The sequence below is a fragment of the Chiloscyllium punctatum genome, chromosome 8, assembly GCF_047496795.1.
Source record: "Chiloscyllium punctatum isolate Juve2018m chromosome 8, sChiPun1.3, whole genome shotgun sequence".
Classification (NCBI taxonomy): domain Eukaryota; kingdom Metazoa; phylum Chordata; class Chondrichthyes; order Orectolobiformes; family Hemiscylliidae; genus Chiloscyllium; species Chiloscyllium punctatum.
In genome coordinates, this window is record NC_092746.1 from 130,859,429 (window position 1) to 130,881,849 (window position 22,421).

The following is a 22,421-nucleotide window of genomic DNA, read 5'->3' on the forward strand; positions in this document are numbered from 1 at the left end:
TATACTCAATACCCCGTCCGATGAAGACAAGCATACGATATGCCATCTTGACCACTCTATCCACCTGTGCAGCAACCTTCAGGGTACAATGGACCTGAACCCGCGGATCTCTCTGTTCATCAACTTCTCCCAAGGATCTTCTATTTACTGTATAGCTTTCTCTAGCATTAGACTTCCCAAACTTCATAAACCTCACATTTGCCTGGATTGAACTCCATCTGCCACTTTTCCGCCCAACTCTTCAGTCTATCTATATCCTCCTGTATTCTCTGACAGTCCCCTATGCTTTCTGCTACTCCACCAATCTACGTGCCATCTACAAACTTGTTGACCAGACCAACAATGCCCTCTTCCAGATCATTGATGTCTATCACAAACAACAGTGGCCCCAACACTGACCCCTGTGGGACACCACTGGTCACCTTTCTCCATTTTGAGAAACTCCCTTCAACTACTATTCTCTTTCTCCTGTTGCTCAACCAGTTCTTTACCTACCTCGCTCGAACACCCTGCACACCATGTGACTTCACTTTCTCTATTAGAAATGGGTCTGGGTGGGTTGCTCTTCAGAGGATCGGTGTGGACTTGTTGAGCTGAACTAATCTAATCTAATCTAATCTAATCTAATCTCTTCAACCTGTAATCTTAACAGATTCATGGAGGTGTACAGACCAGAGACTGAACAGGCTGGGGCTGTTTTCCCTGAAGCGTCGGAGGCTGACGGGTGACCTTATAGAGGTTTACAAAATTATGAGGGGCATGGATAGGATAAATAAACAAAGTCGTTTCCCTGGGTTGGGGGAGTCCAGAACTAGAGGGCACAGGTTTAGGGTGAGAGGGGAAAGATATAAAAGAGACCTACAGGGCAACATTTTCACTCAGAGGGTGATACGTGTATGGAATGAGCTGCCAGAGGAAGTGGTGGAGGCTGGTACAATTGCAACATTTAAGAGGCATTTGGATGGGTATATGAATAGGAAGGGTTTGGAGGGATATGGGCCGGGTTATGGAAGGTGGGACTAGATTGGGTTGGGATATCTGGTTGGCATGGACGGGTTGGACCGAAGGGTCTGTTTCCAGGCTGTATATCTGTATGACTCTATCCTATCTACCTGTGACTCTACTTTCAAGGGACCATGAACCTGCAATCCAAGATCTCTGTTCAGCTACACTCCCCAGGACTTTATCATTAAGTAATTAAGTGTAAATCGTGCTCTGATTTGCCTTTCCAAAATACAGCACCTCACATTTATCTAAATTAAACTCCATCTGCCACTCCTCAGCCCATTGGCCCATCTGATCAAGATCCCATTATGATCTGAGGTAACCTTTTTCACTGTCCACGACACCTCCAATTTTGGTGTCATCTGCAAACTTACTAACTCTACCTCTGGTTAGTAGCTATATTAATTTAACTGCTGGTATCCTGAGGTATATTAAGGTAAGTGCAATTAGGTTTGCAGCTAGATATGAGAGGACCTGAATTCACAGTTGACACTGTATGGGCACAATATAGAGGCCTGTTTTCTCGAGTGGTGCCAATCAATTGTCCCCTGACTCTCCACAGCATATGGGAGAGCATCATGGTAACCCATCCAAATACCATTTACTTATAATTCCAATATTTTCAACTTCAAAGCTCCTCAACCCAGCTTTGTCTCTCTGGGGGCAGATGTCAGAGGTAGTTTCTTTACTCAGAGAGTAGCATGGAATGCTCTGCCTGCAACAGTAGTAAACTCGCCAACTTTAAGGGCATTTAAATGGGCATCGGATAGATATATGGATGAAAATGGAATAGTGGGGGTTAGATGGGCTTCAGATTGGTTTCACCGGGTTGGTGTACCATTGAGGGCCAAAAGGCCTGTACTGCGCTGGAATGTTCTATGTTCAATGTTTACTATCCAAATTAGCCAAATCAAGAGTATGATCTAGTGGTACCCCTGCTGTGTTTCCTGTGGCTGGATTGGTAAGGAGTTCCCTTCTCTTCCGTCCATTAGCTGCTGGTCTGGGTTTTCCCACATATTTCCATGTCCCTCAACTCATTATTCTGTGGGTCAGGTAGGAAAATAATCATTTTAATGGGAAGGACACCACTCCAATAACTGTATCCCTGATACATCTATTATAATTGGCATTAGCTCGTGGTAAATATTATCAAACACAATTTTACCTGTGTCTGGATATGGGTTTTGTGATTTCAGAGTTTTACTTGGCCAATATACCCAGCATGTTTTGCTGTTTGGCTAAGTTAGCAATCTATCTGTGTTTTAGCATTCAGGAGGCTGCTACATATCCCCCCTTTTGAACCAAAAGAATCTTATACAAATGAAGTTTCAAACCTCATTGTAAAAATTGGTTATATTTGTTGTCAGGGGATCCTCTGTGTTCTTGTGAAAGCCACTGTGTACCTATGCATTTAATTTTATTTTTTGTGAGGGCCTGGTGTGTGTGCGTGGGACAAGAATAGAAGCAAGGACTATTTTCTAAATGGGGAGAAATTTCAGAAGTCTGAATTGCAAAGAGACTTGGGAGCTCTCGTTGAGGATTCTCTCAAGGTAAACTTGCAGGTTTAGTCAGTACTTAGAGGAGAAAGTGAGGACTGCAGATGCTGGAGATCAGAGCTGAAAATGTTGTTAGTTAATTATTGTCTGTTGTACTTTAAGTAATAAAGTTGTTAATATTTACTTTAAATAGTTCTTGACCTCTCAAATTTTTACAGATAACTGCACAGATTGAATCTGTTCTGTGTTGCTAGTTTAACTTAAGCAGGAAGTTTACCCTGTGTCATAACATTTTGGAGGCTGGTTGCTGGAACTTGAACAACTTAGGGAGCTTTTGTACACAATTTAAACAGTTTGGGTCTTGGATGTGCAATTTGAACTGGTTTAGATTTGAATATATTTGGCGGATATCAGCAGATTTAAGCACCTGCAGGTTCGTGTCCAAGATAAAACATAGGTGAGACAATTTGTTTAATTTCGGTGACTTGTTGTTGATTAAATTAAAAGTGCGAGAAAGGTCTCTTAAAATTGCTGAATAGGTTCTGGGATTTGAAGATGATTCTCAAATTGGCCAAGTCAGTTAAGAAGGAAAGAAAAAGGCCATACTTTTAGAATGAGCAAATATGCTAAATTTGAGTTTAACTTAGGACAAAAATAAAGCAGAAATGGAAAGAGAATTACTCAAGCACTTCGGTGTGTCAGAGAAACAGACAAATGCAGTAGAGGTAGAAAACTTAAATTACAATCGAGGAAAATGGAGTTAGAAGACAAACAAAGGGAGAGAGAAAGAGAAAGAGAGAAAGGAAAAAAGATAGAGAGAAGGTTCTTAGTTAAGCAAAGAAAGAGAGAAGAGAAAGAGAGAGAGAATTTGAACTTGAGAAATTGTGACTTAGCAAAGTCAAGTTAACAGGATGGAGATTAAAAGAGAAGGTAGTGATGTATACAAATATGACAAAACTCTGCCATATTTTGATAAAGAAGATGTTGAAGCCTTCTTTATTTCATTTGAAAAATTGGCTTGGCAGATGGAGTGGTCCGAGGACTTATAGGTAATGCTAGTTCAGACTAAATTGGTAGGCAGAGCTAGTGCAGTATTTGCAGTGCTGTTGGATGAAGGATCAAGAGATTAAGAAGAGGTTAAATACACTATTCTAAGTGCTTACAAGTTGTTACCAGAAGCATATAGACAGCGGTTCGGAAACACAAATAAGGAACCAGGTCAGACGTATGATGAGTTGGAAAGAATTAAATATATTCATTGTGATAGATGGGTGTGTGTTTGAAAAATAGATAAGACATTTGAGGCTCGATGAGAGATTATTCTGCTGGAGGAGTTTAAAAACTCACTTCCAGAGATGATAAGAATTCACACGGAGGAACAGAAAGTTCAGGAAGTGAGAAGGGCAGCAGAATGAGCAGATGAATATGCCCTGGTGCATAAGACAAGCTTCCGGCCAGACTTTCATCCTGTGAGCATAAGCAGTTGGGAGAAGGGGTGATCCTCTACTCCTAAACCAACAGTAGAGAGCACTGGTAAGAATTGACCACAGGTTAAAAAAGAAGCCTAAGAGGGTGGAAAGGAGGTGAACGGCCCCAGGTGTTTCCACTGTGGCAAAGTAGGACATGTTAAGTCACAGCACTGGGCATTAAAGAAAGATACTGTGGGAAAAGATGTGGTCAAGGAACCTAAGTATTTGTGAAGCTAGTGAAGGAAACACCAAGAAGAGTCGAAGAGCTGCAGCCCAGGCAAGGGCTGAGCATGGAGTTAGTATCTGATCTCTGCAAAGAATTCGCCTCTGGGTAAAGTTAACTCAGAAAGAACACAGGAAGAAAGACAAGAAGTTATAATTTTGAGAGATACAGGATCTAACAAGTCGTTGATTGTGAGAGATCTGAGAACATGCACACTTTCTTTGATGTGCCCGAGAGTGTGGTAATTTGAGGGATAGATGGACAGAAATTTTGTTTCCCCTATGTAGGATCAGATTGGGGTGCCAACTCAAGACTGGGGAAGTAACAGTGAGAGTGATTGACAGAGTGTCAGTTCCAAGAATTCAGTTTGTTCTTGGGAATGGTTTGACAAGGTGGGAGTGAGACCCCACGTTGTGGAGAAGCAAAGAGTAGATAGAAAGGTGAAGGAGTTGAGGTTCAGTTAGTGAATACCCTGCTTGATGTAATGGTGCAGGAAAACTCTGAACAGGCAGAGGGTCAAAGAAGAACAAAGAGAACAAAGAACATTTACAGCCCAGGAACTGGCCCTTCGGCCCTCCAAGCCTGAGCTGATCCAAATCCACTGTCTAAACCTGTCGCCAAATTTTTAAGCATCTGTATCTCTCTGCTCCCCACCTAATCATGCGTCTATTCAGATGCATCTTAAATGAATCTACCATGCCCATTTCTGCTACCTCTGCTGGCAACGCGTTCCAGGTGCCCACCACCCTCTGTATATAGTACTTACCACGTATACCTCCCTTGGGCTTTTCACCTCTCACCTTGAAAGTGTGACCTCTCGTTATTGAATCCTTCACCCTGGGAAAAAGCTTGTCTCTATCCACCCTGCCTATACCCTTCATGATTTTGTAAACCTCAATCAGGTCCCCCCTACAATCTCCTTTTTTCTACTGAAAAAGAACCTAACCTACCCAACCTCTGTTAATAGCTGGCACCTTCCATACCAGGCAACATCCTCGTAAACTTTCTCCGCACCCTCTCTAAAGCGTCCACATCCTTTTGGTAATGTGGCGACCAGAACTGTACACCGTATTCTCAAGGTCTTGTACAATTTTAACATGACCTGCCAGCTCTTATACTCAATACCCCGTCCGATGAAGACAAGCATACTGTATGCCATCTTGACCACTCTATCCACCTGTGCAGCAACCTTCAGGGTACAATGGACCTGAACCCGCGGATCTCTCTGTTCATCAACTTCTCCCAAGGATCTTCTATTTACTGTATAGCTTTCTCTAGAATTAGACTTCCCAAACTTCATAAACCTCACATTTGCCTGGATTGAACTCCATCTGCCACTTTTCCGCCCAACTCTTCAGTCTATCTATATCCTCCTGTATTCTCTGACAGTCCCCTATGCTTTCTGCTACTCCACCAATCTACGTGCCGTTTACAAACTTGTTGACCAGACCAACAATGCCCTCTTCCAGATCATTGATGTCTATCACAAACAACAGTGGCTCCAACACTGACCCCTGTGGGACACCACTGGTCACCTTTCTCCATTTTGAGAAACTCCCTTCAACTACTACTCTCTGTCTCCTGTTGCTCAACCAGTTCTTTACCCACCTCGCGAGAACATCCTGCACACCATGTGACTTCACTTTCTCTATTAGTTTACCATGAGGAACCTTATCAAACACCTTACTAAAGTCCATGTATATGACATCAACAGCCCTTCTTTCATCTATCAACTTGGTCACTTTCTCAAAGAACTCTATTAAGTTGGTAAGCCACGATCTCCCTGCACAAAACCATGTTGCCTACCACTGATAATCCCATTCTTTTCCAAATATAAATAGATTTTATCCCTCAGTACCTTCTCCAGCAACTTTCTCACCACTGACGTCAGGCTCACTGATCTGTAGTTACCCGGAATATCCCCCTACCCTTCTTGTACATGGGGACAACATGAGCAACCTTCTAGTCCTCTGGCACCTCACCTGTGTTTAAGGATGCTACAAAGATATCGGTCAGGGCCCCAGATATTTCCTCTCTCGCCTCCCTCAGCAACTTGGGATAGATCCCATCCGATCCTGAAGAATTGTCCACCTTAATAACCTTTAGCATACCCAGCATATCGTCCCTACTTATGTCAACGTGATCCAGACTAATCAACATCTCTAATCTCAACATTCATCATGTCCCTCTCTTAGTGAACACTGATCCAAAGGAACCATTCAGAATCTCACCTTTTTTCTCAGGTTCGACACACAGCCTTCCTTCATTTTCCTTTAGTGGACCAATCCTTTCTCTAGATACCCTCTTGCTTCTTATATAAGAATACAAGGCTTTGGGATTCTCCTTCATTCTGCTCACTAAAGCTATTTCATGACCCCTTTCAGCCGCTTGATTCCTCGTTTAAGGCTGGTCCTACTCACCCAATATTCCTCCAGAGCCCATTCTGTTCTTAGCTGCCTGGACATTATGTACACTTCCCTTTTCCTCTTGGCTAGTCGTACGATTTCTCCTGTCATCCACGGTTCATGAATCTTGCCTTTCCTATCCTTTGTCTTCAACGGGACATGCCTATCTTGCACTATCTTTAACCTATCTTTGAAAGCTTCCCACATCTCAAATGTGGACTCCCCTTCAAATAGCTGTGTCCAATCCACATTTTCCAGCTCCTACCTAATTAATCTTCGGGTAAGTGTCCTCCAAGGCAGCCTTCGAGATACACAACTACACAGAATCGCCAAGCAGAAACTGATAGCCAAACTCCATACCCATGAAGACAGCCTCAACTGTGAGCATGGGTTCATGTTGTGCTATTTGTAACCCCACTGTACAGTTTTGTATTTGTGAAGTCTTCCTTATTGCCCTGTTTTGACACCATCATGTGATAACTTGCTATGATCTCTCCACCTTCATTAGTTTGTACAGTTTTGGATTACTTCTTACTTTGGTGAGATCCTTGGCATGTTGGCACTTTACTCACACCGTCTGACACTCTTGATCACCTGCAGAGACTTATTACCCAGCCTATCGACACTCCTCACACCATTTGTATGACCTTGTGATCTCTATGCCTGGACATTCTGTGCCGATGTGCCTCCCTGCACTTCACCTGATGAAGCCTGTAATTTCAAATAAATGTGTTGGACTACAACCTGGTGCCTTGTGACCTCTGAGATTGTATCAGGCAAGACAGGTATGCAAGCTATTTCCATGATTGACTGGAATGAATGAATGCTGATGGATGCAAGGTTTCAGATGAAACAATAGCTCAGAGTTTCAGATGAACTGTTTATGAATCAGCCCAGCTCCTCAGATTGGCTCAATCAATCAGAAAATTACAATATCTGATACTGCTTTACATTACACCTTTTCCTGAAACAGAAACGAATTTACATGGAGGAACTAAAATATGTAAATGACATTGCTGTATCAAACTGCCCGAACTACATTGGAGGAATTGACATGTCAGTTACCTGCTGACAAAGTAAATGACAGTGAGCCTGAGCATTTGGGAGTTTTTGAACTGTATATAAAAGGGAGACTTGGCCCAGAGGAGCTAACACTCCAGAGACAACATCAGTCCATGAAGAAGGAACGTTGGGAGAGAGAACATCAACATTGACCTTAGCTCAGCCAGCTACAACCAGGGTAATACAATCGTCTTTACCATCTAGTGCTGCCGAAGCAGATTTTAATCCAGTGTAAGAATGTAATAATTTAAGAACCGTGAGGTTACTTAGGAAATAGAGGAATAAAAACAATATACAGCATCTGTTTCAATGATAATAATCTGAACTTTTCATCTCTTTATTTTTCTGATTTATTGGTATGATTTAGTACTTTTGAAAGTCTGTAATGCTAGACATTTTATTTCTTTATTTTTGAATCTTTTTTCCTGAAGAATTTGTACTGAAGAATCTGTACCTAGGTATCTTTGTACCAAAAATGCCATTGTAAGTGTTGACTTGTAAATGTTTCACTGTACACATGTGAATACATGTGACAAGAAACCTAATTCGATTCAGTTCAAGTTAAATCACAGCCCGTGCTCAAATACATCTCATTATCAGTCAGTATGCAAGTAAATCTGAAAACCTTGTAACTTTGTTTACCTAGTTCCCAATCCCAACCATCCTGCAGCCACGTCTCAGTAATCGCTACTATCTCATAATCTCCAATTTGAATTTGTGCCTGCAGCTCATTTATTTTATTCCTTACACTCTGTGCATTTATATAGCGAACCCTTATTTGGGCCACATGCTGTAACCTGTCCCTCAGCACTGGTGCTTTATTCATCTGTGTATTCTTTCTCTTTTCCAGTTTAATCAATGTACTTATAGCTTTGCCATTAGCTGCTGTATCTGAAATAGGATTGTTGATTGTTTCTTTACTCAAACATGTTCCTTGATTTTGAAACTTCATTGACTTCAAGCATACTGGAAATTCTTTGCAAGTCTTGAAGAATTGCTATGGAACTGATTAGGTCTCTGGTTGGGATGCCCTTCAGAAGCTCAGGGCAGACTCAATGGGCTGAATGGTCTCTTTCCACACTGTAGGGATTCGATGAGTCTATGATTCTGGAGACAGACAATGGGTCTGGAAAATATCAAGCTCCCAGACTCTTCTCTCTGATGTTCCCTCTTGATCTACCCATGTCCCTCATAGAGTATTAGAGATGTACAGCACAGAAACAGACCCTTCAGTCCAACCCATCCATGCTGTCCAAATATCCTAAACTAATCTAGTCCCACCTGCCAGCACCCAGCCCATATCCCTCCAAACCCTTCCTAATCATATACCCATCCAAATGCCTCTTAAATGTTGCAATTATACAAGCCTCCACCAAATCCTCTGGCAGCTCATTCCATTCACGTACCACCCTCTGTGTGAAAAGTTGCCCCTGAGGTCCATTTTAAATCTCTCCCCTCTCACCGTAAACCTACGCCCTCTAGTTCTGGTCTCCCCCACCCCGGGGGAAAAGACCTTGTCTACTTACCCTATCCATGCCCCTCATGATTTGATAAACCTCTATAAGGTTACTCCTTAGCCTCTGCGCACCAGGGAAAACAGCCCCAGCCTATTCGGCCCTCTCTTATCCCTCACCTCCAGGCTGCTCCTTGACATCACCATCCCAAAGTAGGCTGCTATTTGTCACTCTACACTGATGCCATCCAGCTCTACCTCTCCACCAGCCCTCTCCAACCCTGCACCGTTGTGAAATGATCAAACAGCTTCTCGGATATCCCGGACTGGGGAGCGTAAACATTAAATGTTATGAAGACTGAAGCTGCTGAGCCTTTGACCGACCTGTTCTGTCCCCATGAGGCTCAGTGTTGTACTTTGTTTTGAAATGGTCAGCACCTTGGGATGTTTGATTATGGTTTGATTCTCAGTCCTCTGTCCTGTCACCATCAGACTGGGGAAAGCCACCTCCATGTGACCACATCATTACTGCAATTACATAGCCACCGTTTCCAGAACAACTGTAAGAATGTGTGTGTTTCTCTTAATCACCCAGTGATGTGAAATTTGACTCCTCACTTTGAAAGGATTGATTTTATCGGGAGACTGCCTTGCTCTGTGGTCTGTGTCTCTCTCACCAGCCCTGTTCTGATCTCTTCACCCCCTCCCCTTCCCTCTGTACCCCAGCCCTCCCCACTCTATGCCTCTCCCATCTGCACAACCCCCCTCCTCTCTGTCAGGCACGCCCCTCTTCCCTCTGCACATGTTCAGGAATGAATCTTGTTGCACGCAGTCCCAACCTCCTTGGGCCTGTCTGAAACACAGTGGCTCCATGTTCAGTTTCTACTCCCGGTGAGGGCCTGTTCACAGATAAAGTGTTTTTCTCTTTCTTCATTCTCAGGGTGTGGGTGTCTCTGGCTAGACCAGCATTTACTGCCATCCCTTACTGCCCAGAGGACAGTGAGCAGTCAACCACATTGGTGTGGGTCTGGAGTCACAGGTAGGCCAGTTTCCTTCCCTAAAGGACATGACTGAACCAGGAGGGCTTTTTTGACAAATAATTCATGATCATTAGACACTTAATCCCTGATTTGTTTTTTATTGAATTCAAATTCCTCCATCTTCCATGGCAGGACTCAATCCAGGTTCCCAGAACCTTATCTGGATTAATGTTTCTCGAAATGGAGAAAGGTGACCAGTGGTGTTCCACACGGCTCAAGTGCTGGGACCTCTGTTGTTTGTAATATACATCAATGATCTGGAAGAGGGCACTGTTGGTCTGATCAGCAAGTTTGTAGATGGCACGTAGATTGGTGGAGTAGCAGAAAGCATAGGGGACTGTCAGAGAATACAGGAGGATATAGATAGACTGGAGAGTTGGGTGGAGAAGTGGCAAATGTGAGGTGATGCATTTTGGGAAGTCTAAATCTGGAGTGAATTATATAGTAAACGGAAGAGCCGTGGGAAAAGTTGATGAGCAGAGAGATTTGGGAGTGCAGGCCCATTGTACCCTGAAGGTTGCTGCACAGGTGGATAGAGTGGTCAAGAAGGTATATGGTATGCTTGTCTTCATCGGACGGGGTATTGAGTATAAGAGCTGGCAGGTCATGTTAAAGTTGTACAAGACTTTGGTTTGGCCACATTTAGAATACTGTGTACAGTTCTGGTCACCACATTACCAAAAGGATGTGGACGCTTTGGAAAAGGTGCAGAGAAGGTTTACAAGGATGTTGCCTGGTATGGAAGGTGCTAGCGATGAAGAGAGATTTAATAGGTTAGGATTGTTTTCATTAGAAAAAAGGAGATTGAAGGAGAACCTGATTGAGGTTTACAAAATCATCAAGGGTATAGACAGGGTGGATTGAGATAAGCTGTTTCCCAGGGTGAGGGATTCAATAACAAGAGGTCACGCGTTCAAGGTGAGAGGTGAACAGTTTAAAGGGAGATATACGTGGCAAATACTTCACACAGAGGGTGGTGAATGCCTTGAACGCGTTGCCAGTCGAGGTGGGAGAGGCAGGCACGGTAGATTCATTTAAGGTGAGTCTGGACAGATGCCTGAGTAGGTGGGGAGCAGAGGGATACAGATGCTTAGGGATTGGGCGACAGGTTTAGACAGTGGACTTGGATCAGCTCAGGCCTGGAGGGCCGAAGGGCCAGCTCCTGGGCTGTAAATTTTCTTTGTTCTTTCTTCTTTAACTCAGCAAGAATAGCAAGAGGCCTTTGACTGCAAACATTTCTTACTCATGCATTTATCCAAATATCTTTTAAATGTTGTAACTGTACCCGCATCCACCACTTCCTCTGGAAGTTCATTCCACATGTGAACTACACGGAGTCTAAAATAAATTGCCCCAATATCCTTTTTATACCTTTCTTCTCTCACCTTAAAAATATGCCGCCTGGTCTTGAAATTTCCCACTCGACAGAAAAGATATCTGCCATTCACTTTATCTATGACCCCTCATTATTTTATAAACCTGTATAAAGTCACCTCTCAAGTCACCTTTGCCCCAGTGAAAGCAGCTCCTGCCTATCCAGCCTCTCCTGGTAACGCAAGCCCTCACTTCCCAGCAACATCCTGGTAAATTGCTTCTGAACTCTCTCTCTCTCTCTCTCTCTCTCTCTCTCTCTCTGAAAGAAGGCAAGGCAGTGGCAGTCTGGAGACTGGACCTCTATGTTGCAGAGGCTGAACGGCAACTCTTCGACACCACGTCCTAATTCCCCCTTGACTGCGACCCCACCGTGACCCATCAGACCAAAATCACTCACACTATCTGAGCACTCATCACCTCCGGTGATTTTCCCTCCATTGCCTCCAAACACATAGTTCACCCCCCCCGCACTGCCCAGTTCTACCGGTACCCCAAGATCTACAAGTCCAACTACCCCGGCTGACCCATTGTCTTTGCATGTTTCTACCCCTCAGAACTCATCTCATCCCACTTCGACTCCATCCTCTGTCCTTTAGTTCAGGCACTTCTCACCTACATCCGTGACATCAACCACATCCTCCATTTCTTCAGTAACTCTCGGTTCCCTGGTCCCCAGCACTTTATCTTCACTATGGATGTGCAGTCCTTATACACATCCATACTCCACAAGGATGGCCTCCAGGCCCTCAGCTTCTTCATCTCCAACAGACCCATCCAGTCCCCCTCCACCAATACTCTCCTCCATTTCTCCAAACCTTTAATAACTTTTTCTTTAACTCCTTCCATTTCCTCCAAATCCAGGGGGTGGCCATGGGAACCCAGATGGGCCCCAGCTATGCCTGCCTCTTTGTTGGTTATGTCAAACAGTCCATCTTCTGTCGTTACACCAGCACCACTCCCCACCTCATCCTCCGCTACATTGATGGCTGCATTGGCGCCATCTCGTGCTCCCATGAAGAGGTTGAACAGTTCATCAACTTCACCAATACATTCCACCCTGACCTTAAATTCACCTGGACTATCTCTGACACCTCCCTCCCCTTCCCGGACCTCTGCATCTCCATCAACGATGACCAACTCAACACCGACATTTTTTTTACAAATCCACTGACACCCATAGCAACCTGGATTACACCTCCCCACACCCTTCCTCGTGCAAAAATGCTATCCGGTATTCCCAATTCCTCTGACTCTGCCACATCTGCTCCCAGGAGGACAAGTTCCACCACAGAACACACCAGATAGCCTCCATCTTTAAAGACCACAATTTCTCTTCCCACGTAGTTGAAGATGCCCTCCAAAGGATCTCATCCATGTCCCACACCTCTGCTCTTGAACCCCACCCCTCCAACTACAACAAGTACAGAACCCCTTGGTCCTCACCTTCCACCCCACCAACCTCTGCATAAACCACATCATCCGCCAACATTTCCGCCACCTACAAGCGGACCCCACCAGCTGGGATATATTTCCCTCCCCACCCCTAACCACTTTCTGCAAAGACAGTTCCCTCTGTGACTACCTGGTCAGGTCCATGCCCCCTAAAACCCACCCTCCCATCCTGGCACTTTCCCCGTCACCTCAGGAATTGCAAAATTTGTACCCACACCTCAACCCTCACCCCCATCCAAGGCCCCAAAGAAGTCTTCCACATCCATCAAAGTTTCGCCTGTGCACCCACCAATATCATTTATTGTATCCGTTGCTCCCAATGCAGTCTCCTCTACATCGGGGAGACTGAGCGTCTTCTTGCAGAGCGCTTCAGAGAACATCTCCGGGACACCCACACCAATCAACACCACTGCCCAGAGGCCGAACACTTCAGCTCCCCCTCCCACTCTGCCAAGGATATACAGGTCCTGGGCCTCCTCCATCGCCACTGCCTCATCAACCGATGCCTGGAGGAAGAACGCCTCATCTTTTGTCTCTGAACCTTTCAATCCCAGTGCATCATTGTGGACTTTACCAGTTTCCTCATTTCCCCTTCCCCCACCTTACCCTCGTTCCAACTTTCCAGCTCAGCACTGTCCTCATGACCTGTCCCACCTGTCAGTCTTCCTTCCACCTATCTGCTCCACCCTCCTCTCCAACATATCACCTTTAGCCCCACCTCCATCACCTGTTGCACTTTCAGCTACTTTCTCCCCAGCCCCACCCTTCTCCCATTTATCCCTCCAGCCCCGAGGCTCCCAGCCTCATTCCTGATGAAGGGCTTTTGCCCCTCGGATGCTGCCTGACCGGCTGTGCTTTTCCAGCATTCCACTCTCGACTCTGATCTTCAGCATCTGCAATCCTCACTTTCTCCTGCCAGTCCACCTTACTTTGACAAATAAACAACAGTAACACATTTACTTCAAAAGGAAAGGAGACAAAATATAACTAACTCGAGGCCAATTGGTTTGGGAAATGTTATTGGAAAAACATTAGAATCTATTCTAAGAGAGTATTTAGAAAAACATAGATGGCTAATGTTACTTCAATATTCAAAACGGGAAGCAGACTCAGATGTACAGCACGGAAACGCATCTTTTGGTCCAGCCCGTCCATGCCGTCCAGATATCCCAACCCAATCTAGTCCCACCTGCCAGCACCCGGCCCATGTCCCTCCAAACCCTTCCTATTCATATACCCATCCAGTTTCCTTTTAAACATTGCAATTGTACCAGACTCCACCACATCCTCTGGCAGCTCATTCCATACACGTACCCCCCTCGGAGTGAAAAAGTTACTCCTTCGGTCTCTTTTATATCTTTCCCATCTCACCCTAAACCTCTGCCCCCGAGCTTTGGACTCCCCCAGCCCTGGGAAAAGACTTTGTCTATTTTTCCGATCCATGCGCCTCATGACTTTATAAACCTTTATAAGGTCACCCCTCAGCCTCCGATGCTCCAGGGAAAACAGCCCCAGCCTGTTCAACCTCTCGCTGTAGCTCAAATCCTCCAACCCTGGCAACATCCGTGTAAATCTTTTCAGAACCTTTTCAGGTTTCACAACATCTTTCCGGTAGGAAGGAGACCAGAATTGCTCCCAATATTCCAACAGTGGCCTAACCAATGTCCTGTACTGCCGCAACATGACCTCCCAACTCCTGTACTCAATACTCTGACCAATAAAGGAAAGCATACCAAACGCCTTCTTCACTATCCTATCTACCTGCGACGCCACTTTCAAGGAGATATGAACCTACACTCCAAGGTCTCTTTGTTCAGCAACACTCCCTTGGACTTTACCTTTAAGTGTATAAGTCCTGATAAGATTTGCTTTCCCAAAATGCAGCACCTCACATTTATCTGAATTAAACTCCATCTGCCACTTCTCAGCCCATTGGCCCATCTGGTCCAGATCTGTTGTAATCTGAGGTAACCCTCTTCGTTGTCCACTACACCTCGAATTTTGGTGTCATTTGTAAACTTACTAACTGTACCTCTTATGCTCACATCCAAATCATTTACATAAATGATGAAAAGTAGAGGGCCCAGCACCGATTTTTGTGACACTCCACTGGTCACAGGCCTCCAGTCTGAAAAACAACCCTCCACCACAATCTTCTGTCATCTACCTTTGAGCCAATTCTGTGTCCAAATGGCTAGTTCTCCCTGTATTCCATGAGGTCTAACTTTGCGAACCCATGGGGACCTTGTCAAATGCCTGACTGAAGTCCATATAGATCACATCTATCCCTCTGCCCTCATCAATCCTCTTTGTTATTTCTTCAAGAAACTCAATCAAGTTTGTGAGACATGATTTCCACACACAAAGCCATGTTGACTATCCCGAATCAGGCCTTGCCTTGCCAAATACATGTACATCCTGTCCCTCAGGATTCCCTCCAACAACTTGCCCACCACCGAGGTCAGGCTCACTGGTCTATAGTTTCCTGGCTTGTCCTTACCACCCTTCTTAAACAGTGGCACCACATTAGCCAGCCTCCAGTCTTCTGGCACCTCACCTGTGACTATTGATGATACAAATATCTCAGTAAGAGGCCCAGCAATCACTTCTCTAGCTTTCCACAGAGTTCTCGCGTACACCTGATCAGGCCTTGAGCATCTATCCACATTTATGCGATTCAAGACATCCAGCACTTTTTCCTCTGTCAAATCTGAGAGGATGTTTCTCTCATGCGAGAGTCCAGAACCAGAGGACACTGTTTTAGAAAAAAATGGGCACTAATTTAAGACATGAGAAGGAATTTCCTCTCGGAGAGTTCTGGGTCTTTGGAACTCCTTGCCACAGAAAGCTGCAGCAGCAGTGTATATTTAAGACTGAGGTAGATAGATTTTTTTTTGGGAATGAAGGGTTACAGGGAAAGTGCAGGAACGTTGGATCAGCTATGATCCTATTGAACGGCACAGCAGGGTCAAGGGGCTGAGTGGTCTCCTCAGAGAGCTAGGAGAAAGTGAGGACTGCAGATGCTGGAGCTCAGAGCTGAAAAATGTGTTGCTGGAAAAGCGCAGCATCCAAAGAGCAGGAGAATCGATGTTTCGAGCATAAGCCCTTCTTCAGGAATTCCTGAAGAGAGCTTCAGTGCAGAGGGATTTGGGTGTCCTTTTGCATCAATCATAGAAAACTAGGATTCAGCTTGAGCAGGTAATAAGGAAGGCTAATGGAATGTTGCCATGTATTGTTAAAGGGATGGAGTGTGTAAGTAGGGGAGTGTTGCTGCAATTGTACAAGGTATTAGTGAGACTGCACCTGAACCATTGTGGAGAGTTCCTCCTTTATTTGAGGAACATTGGAGGCAGTTCAGAGAAGGGTCACTAGATTGATTCCAGGCATCAGGGGTTTCCAGACATGCAGAGATTGAGCAGTTTAGGCCCGTTCTCTCTGGAGTTTAGAAGAATGAGAGGCGATCTCACTGAATCTATAAGCTGCTAAAGGGGATTGACAAAGTCGATACAGAGAGGATATTTCCTCACATGGCTATCTAGAATGTGAGGTGATAGCTTTAGGATAAGGGGTAGCAGATTTAAACAGAGGTAGGGAGGAATTACTTTGCTCAAAGGGTCATGATTCTGTGGAATTCCCTCCCCCCCCACCCCCACCCCCCCGCTCCCCCCCCCCGCCCCACTGAGTACGGTGGATGCTGGGACATTAGTAAATTTAAGGAGGAGACAGATAAATGTTTATTTATTATTGGGTTGTATGGTTATGGAGAGCAGGCAGGGAAGTGAAGTTGAGGCTGAGAATGAAATCAGCTGTGATCATTTCAAAGGTGGAGCAGATTCAAGGGGCTGAATGGCCTACATGTGCTCCCAGTTCTTAAGGTCTTCACTCTCCCTGATACATTGTGGAGTCATAAATAACTTTTATCCTTTTTTTCAGAGACAACTGAAGGAAACGACCATCCGAACACAGTGCTCAGCCCATCAGTATGGCAGGAACAGCAGTAGATTCCCTGCAACTGGCAAAAGCCAGCACCGAGGTTGCAACTGCAGTGGTTGCAGTGAGAAATGCGATGTCAGTTGTTGAGAGTTTAGGAAAACTCGCCTCTGCTGCTGGAGCAGTAGGAGCCATCTTTGGGGTAGCAGCAGCAATTGTTAAACTTGCTATGGGTAATGTGGAGAGTGAGGAGCTGAGATATATGAAGGAGCAGTTCCAGATAGTCAGGAACCAGCTGGATATCATTTCAGATCAGATTCAGCAAGTGCTTCAGGCTATCGAACAAAGTACAGTTAATAATCAGTACTTCCCCGTTGAGGAGAATCTGAAAAACCAATTCAGGAAGTACATGGACATCCTGAACGCAAATCCGGAATACCGGGAGAAGGAGAAAGAAGAATTCCTCACACACTTCAATGAGACTAAAGGTGACCAGAACCTTCACACTCTCTATGATGCAGTGATGGGGTATTCTGCCATCTTTGGCAAACCCATTCTGGAAACTGCCATGCAATATGACCAGAGGAACCGGAGTCTGATGGAGGGGCTCTGCTGCCGCCTCAAAGAGCTCTTCTGTATTGGCCTGATTGCCCTGGTGGGTCACTCTGCTATCACTGGGACCGATGTAGAGGCATTAAAGAGAGAGTGGAATGAGAAAATGGGCAAAGTAGAGAATAAAATGAAATCCATGATAGATAAGTGCATCAATGAGTTTGCTGAGCAGGCAGAAATAGATGTTGAGAAAATGATAATTGAAAAGGGTGGAAGAAATAACTGTGAATGTGTAAGTTACATTCTCAATGGTTTATCAAAGAAATATGACTGGGTTAAATGGTCTGTACGGGTCTATAACTCTGTCAGTGGCTTCGACAATCACTGTGTCATTGGCCCCAATTATTTTCACTTTTTCAGACGCAATGGGGTTAATGCTGTTGTCTCCTATGCAATTGATCCAAAACCAATTAATGAAAGTTCCATAAAGCAGTTAATGGAGGGGAAAGATGGCTGGTCTGATGCAAGAAAAGTTGCAGAACATGTGAACAATAACCTTCCCTCTGGGTATGTTGTCCATGTAGTGAGACGCTTCAAGGGTCTGTGGAACCACAGTAACTTTCCTGCAAGTTGTCATTTCTGGGAAAATTACTCAGGTGTCACCCTGTGTGTCCATTCCACATAAAGATCCTCCTGAGTTTTCCAGTTCCTCCTCCCCTGAGTTGATGCTGCTGTGCTTCAGGGGATGAGGTTTTGATTTTTGGATACATTACTCTATCATTGATCAGCATCTATTCCACAAGAAAGTAATGAAATCTTCAATCAATTCTCTGAAGTTTGATTACGTATTTGACCACTTATCTCTCCCTGACTATGATACACCCAACAGCAAGTTTGTCTCTTTTGTCCTTTTGTGTAATTGGTAAAAAGCTATATTCATTTGATGATCTCTCCAAGATGGCGTTCCCTCCTCACTGTGATAATTGATTCTTTGATCAATATAGTGAAACCTCTTTTCTCTTCCATCCCTCTCTCGATCTCACCTGAATGCCCAATAATGTGATGCTGCTAGTCATGGCAATCTTTCAGACAAGTCTCAGTTACAGCTCTGACATCATACTCCTACAAGGAGCATGCTCCTGTGTCTGTTCAGATCGAACCCATCCAACTTAGACAGGGCCCACCGTCTCTAGAATTGAAAGCTTGGTTTCCTGCACCATCTCTCCAGTGACACATTGATCTACTCTACCCTTCCATTCTCATACTCTCTACTCCATGACACGAAGAAACACCCAGAGGTTGCTATCTTTAAAGGTCTGCCTTTCAATTTCCAACCTAACTCCCTCTGTCTACTTGCAGGACCTCATTTCTCTTTCTCCCTCTGATCACTGGTCCCAATATGGACCATAAATTCCAGCTGATCACTGTTCCCCCTCCCAGTGCCTTTCAGTTATTCCATGACAAATCAGGGTCTGACACCCAGGAGGCAACACATCGATACATCACGGCTTTGAAATGCCCTCACAAGTGACTCCCCGATCACTACCGCCCTTCCACACTTCTTCCTCCCTCACCCTCACCCTGAGTATCTGGAACACCCACAATGCCATGGCATTGGCTCTGGCCGGGCTCCACAAATGAACCATCATTTTGGTTTGCAATTGACCTACATTTGGGGAACAGGGTCCCCACCCCCTCCCCTCAGTGACACTGTCACAGGGTCCCCACCCTCCCCTCAGTGACACTGTCACAGGGTCCCCACCCCCTCCCCTCAGTGACACTGTCACAGGGTCCCCACCCCCTCCCCTCAGTGACACTGTTACAGGGTCCCCACCCCCACCCCCTCAGTGACACTGTCACAGGGTCCCCACCCCCTCCCCTCAGTGACACTGTCACAGGGTCCCCACCCCCACCCCCTCAGTGACACTGTCACAGGGTCCCCACCCCCTCCCCTCAGTGACACCGTCACAGGGTCCCCACCCCCTCAGTGACACTGTCACAGGGTCCCCACCCCCTCCCCTCAGTGACACCGTCACAGGGTCCCCACCCCCTCAGTGACACTGTCACAGGGTCCCCACCCCCTCCCCTCAGTGACACTGTCACAGGGTCCCCACCCCCTCAGTGACACTGTCACAGGGTCCCCACCCCCTCCCCTCAGTGACACTGTCACAGGGTCCCCACCCCCTCCCCTCAGTGACACCGTCACAGGGTCCCCACCCCCTCAGTGACACTGTCACAGGGTCCCCACCCCCTCAGTGACACTGTCACAGGGTCCCCACCCCCTCCCCTCAGTGACACTGTCACAGGGTCCCCACCCCCTCAGTGACACTGTCACAGGGTCCCCACCCCCTCCCCTCAGTGACACTGTCACAGGGTCCCCACCCCCTCAGTGACACTGTCACAGGGTCCCCACCCCCTCCCCTCAGTGACACCGTCACAGGGTCCCCACCCCCTCAGTGACACTGTCACAGGGTCCCCACCCCCTCCCCTCAGTGACACTGTCACAGGGTCCCCACCCCCTCCCCTCAGTGACACTGTCACAGGGTCCCCACCCCCTCCCCTCAGTGACACTGTCACAGGGTCCCCACCCCCTCCCCTCAGTGACACCGTCACAGGGTCCCCACCCCCTCAGTGACACTGTCACAGGGTCCCCACCCCCTCCCCTCAGTGACACTGTCACAGGGTCCCCACCCCCTCAGTGACACTGTCACAGGGTCCCCACCCCCTCAGTGACACTGTCACAGGGTCCCCACCCTCCCCTCAGTGAATCTCACTGCCTGACTGAGCTGTTATTTTCAGACACTGACTTACTGCTTTCCATTTGGGATTATGTCTGAGTGGGCCCATTCATCATAAAGCAGACCGGAGTTGTTAATGCTGTGGAGAGTATTGAGAGAGTAGAGAGAGTTCGGAAAGCCCATTCACTTATCACTGCCAAATGACAAGGCTCCATTGGGAATCTCCACATTGCTAGATTGCAGTGGTACCATACTGTATGGTACATTGGACGGACAGTGTCCTGTGTCTAATACACTGTTTATCCTTGATAGAGTCATAGAGATGTACAGCATGGAAACAGACCCTTCGGTCCCACCCGTCCATGCCGACCAGATATCCCAATCCAATCTAGTCCCACCTGCCAGTGAGGATCTAAAATTTGAATTTAGGCAATTTGAATTTATGTAGATTTTTATTTACTCAAAATGGTTTCTTGATTTAAAAGAATACTATAAAATGGCCCGTGAACCTGTACTGCTGATTTACAGAACTAAGCTGAAATTCAAAGATAAGAAGACAATAGAGTTTTCAAAAGCTGAATACTGACACATTAATTGATCATTTGAGCTAAGCTTGAACCAGTATACGGCATGACAATTTACATAAATAAGATATCTTTTACCATCGAATCCCATTGGATTAGCCTCTCTTCAATCATGTCACCTTATTATGGTTGATTGGACCTTTCTTGTAATGAAGAACCCTTTCCCAAGAAATATCATTGGATTAACTTGCTGTAAATCATGTCACCTTATTATATGTGATTGGTCTTTCTTGTAATTAAGGCTGTACTATTTCTTAAAAAGCATATAATGTGTAATTTTCGAATGTAATTGTGCAACTTCACCACAGAACACAGAAGCTTCAATCTCTGTGTTGCTGGAATGAATTGCATCAAGGTTCCTTCATTCAATAAACTAATGACCCTTGCTTTTTGAATAGACCACATTTGTCGATTCTTTTGACCGAACTCGAACCAAGAGGCCCCTCACCATCTGAGGAGCAGGAAAATTGACGTTTCAGGCAAAAGCCCTTCATCAGGTATATGAAGGGCTTTTGCAAAATGTCAATTTTCCTGCACCTTGGAAGCTGCCTAAAATGCTGTGTCATATACCTCTCCACCTCTCTAATCTCGTGTTGGAGAGGTAGTCGTTGGTGTCTGAATCTGACAGAGTGGGCGCTGTATTAGAGTGGAGATGTCACTCCAGCAGACTTGTACTAGCTGGGTGGTGGGGGGGGGGGGGGGGGGTTTGAAAAATGTGGTGCTAGAAAAACACATCCGACGAGCAGGAGAATCGACGTTTGGTGAAGGGGGGGCAGGAGGGTAACGATGCTGTACACAATCGGGAGCAGCACATACAGAAGGTCCTGACCAGGGCTACAATACCCACAAGAACAGAAATAAGGGGTATCAGACCGTGGAGCAGAGCTGTGCCCCGTGAGCCAAGCCAGGATGTTGCCCAGCTCCACAAGTTCCAATGGGACTCCTGTCCATGTAGGACAGCAGCAGCCTATCAGATGTGGTGCGCCAGGTCAGTTATATTTTCACTGGTCTCAGAAATGTGGGTACAGCAGTCTACGCCAATGAGGGCGCATGTGCCCCCTTTTTCAATCAGCAAGTAGTCCAGGGCCATTCGATTTTCATTCAGCTGGGCAAACACATCAGCCGTGGCATTCACCATCTTCTCTGGTGTGGGAGCCAGCTGATGTACCTCTATGTCCAGGCGCAGGGTTGGGTACGTGGGCACAAATAGGGAGGGAACCTTGTCTGGGCCAGTTAGGGTGTATTTGCTGCAGGTAATAAGCTTCTGGAGGGGAGAGGACTGGGAATGGTCAATGAGTGGTCCCACGTACCTGATGAAACAGCTCCCAGTCCCTAACATTGGCAGCCCAGCCAGGGGTATACCTTCTGGCTGCAGACAAAATAAGTGCCGCTGTATGTTTTCAGGTGGTAGGTTTGGTCTCCTGTCCTGATGGTAGTGAAACTGGAATTGTGGGCAAACTTGTTCATTTGGGGGTGGGGGGAGGCGCGGGGTGCAATTCACAATGCTGCCCTCTGCCATGGGCCGGTGCATTGCGGAGGTCAGGAGCAGGGAGTTGGAGCATTAGCTGGGGCAGATGGCTGGCTTCTTGACAAGCAGATATTCCCTATGGATGGTCCTGTCCAGTGGTATCAGTGATG

The 22,421-nt window shown here is 46.0% G+C and overlaps 1 protein-coding gene across 3 annotated transcripts; it reads left to right on the plus strand.

The window, feature by feature from the left end:
- Positions 1-2,820: 2,820 nt before the first annotated feature.
- LOC140480923 (uncharacterized) lies at positions 2,821-21,182 on the plus strand. 3 transcript variants are annotated; one of them, XM_072576510.1, is made up of 4 exons: positions 2,822-2,958; positions 7,572-7,838; positions 10,054-10,152; positions 16,913-21,182. In XM_072576510.1, the coding sequence occupies exon 4, from the start codon at positions 16,962-16,964 to the stop codon at positions 18,144-18,146; it is 1,185 nt and encodes a 394-aa protein (XP_072432611.1). In that variant the 5' UTR covers positions 2,822-2,958; positions 7,572-7,838; positions 10,054-10,152; positions 16,913-16,961; the 3' UTR covers positions 18,147-21,182. The 3 variants fall into 3 exon arrangements, with proteins under 3 accessions (XP_072432613.1, XP_072432611.1, XP_072432612.1); XM_072576512.1 differs by lacking the exon at positions 10,054-10,152 and having other exon boundaries at positions 2,821-2,958; XM_072576511.1 differs by lacking the exon at positions 7,572-7,838.
- Positions 21,183-22,421: the final 1,239 nt, after the last annotated feature.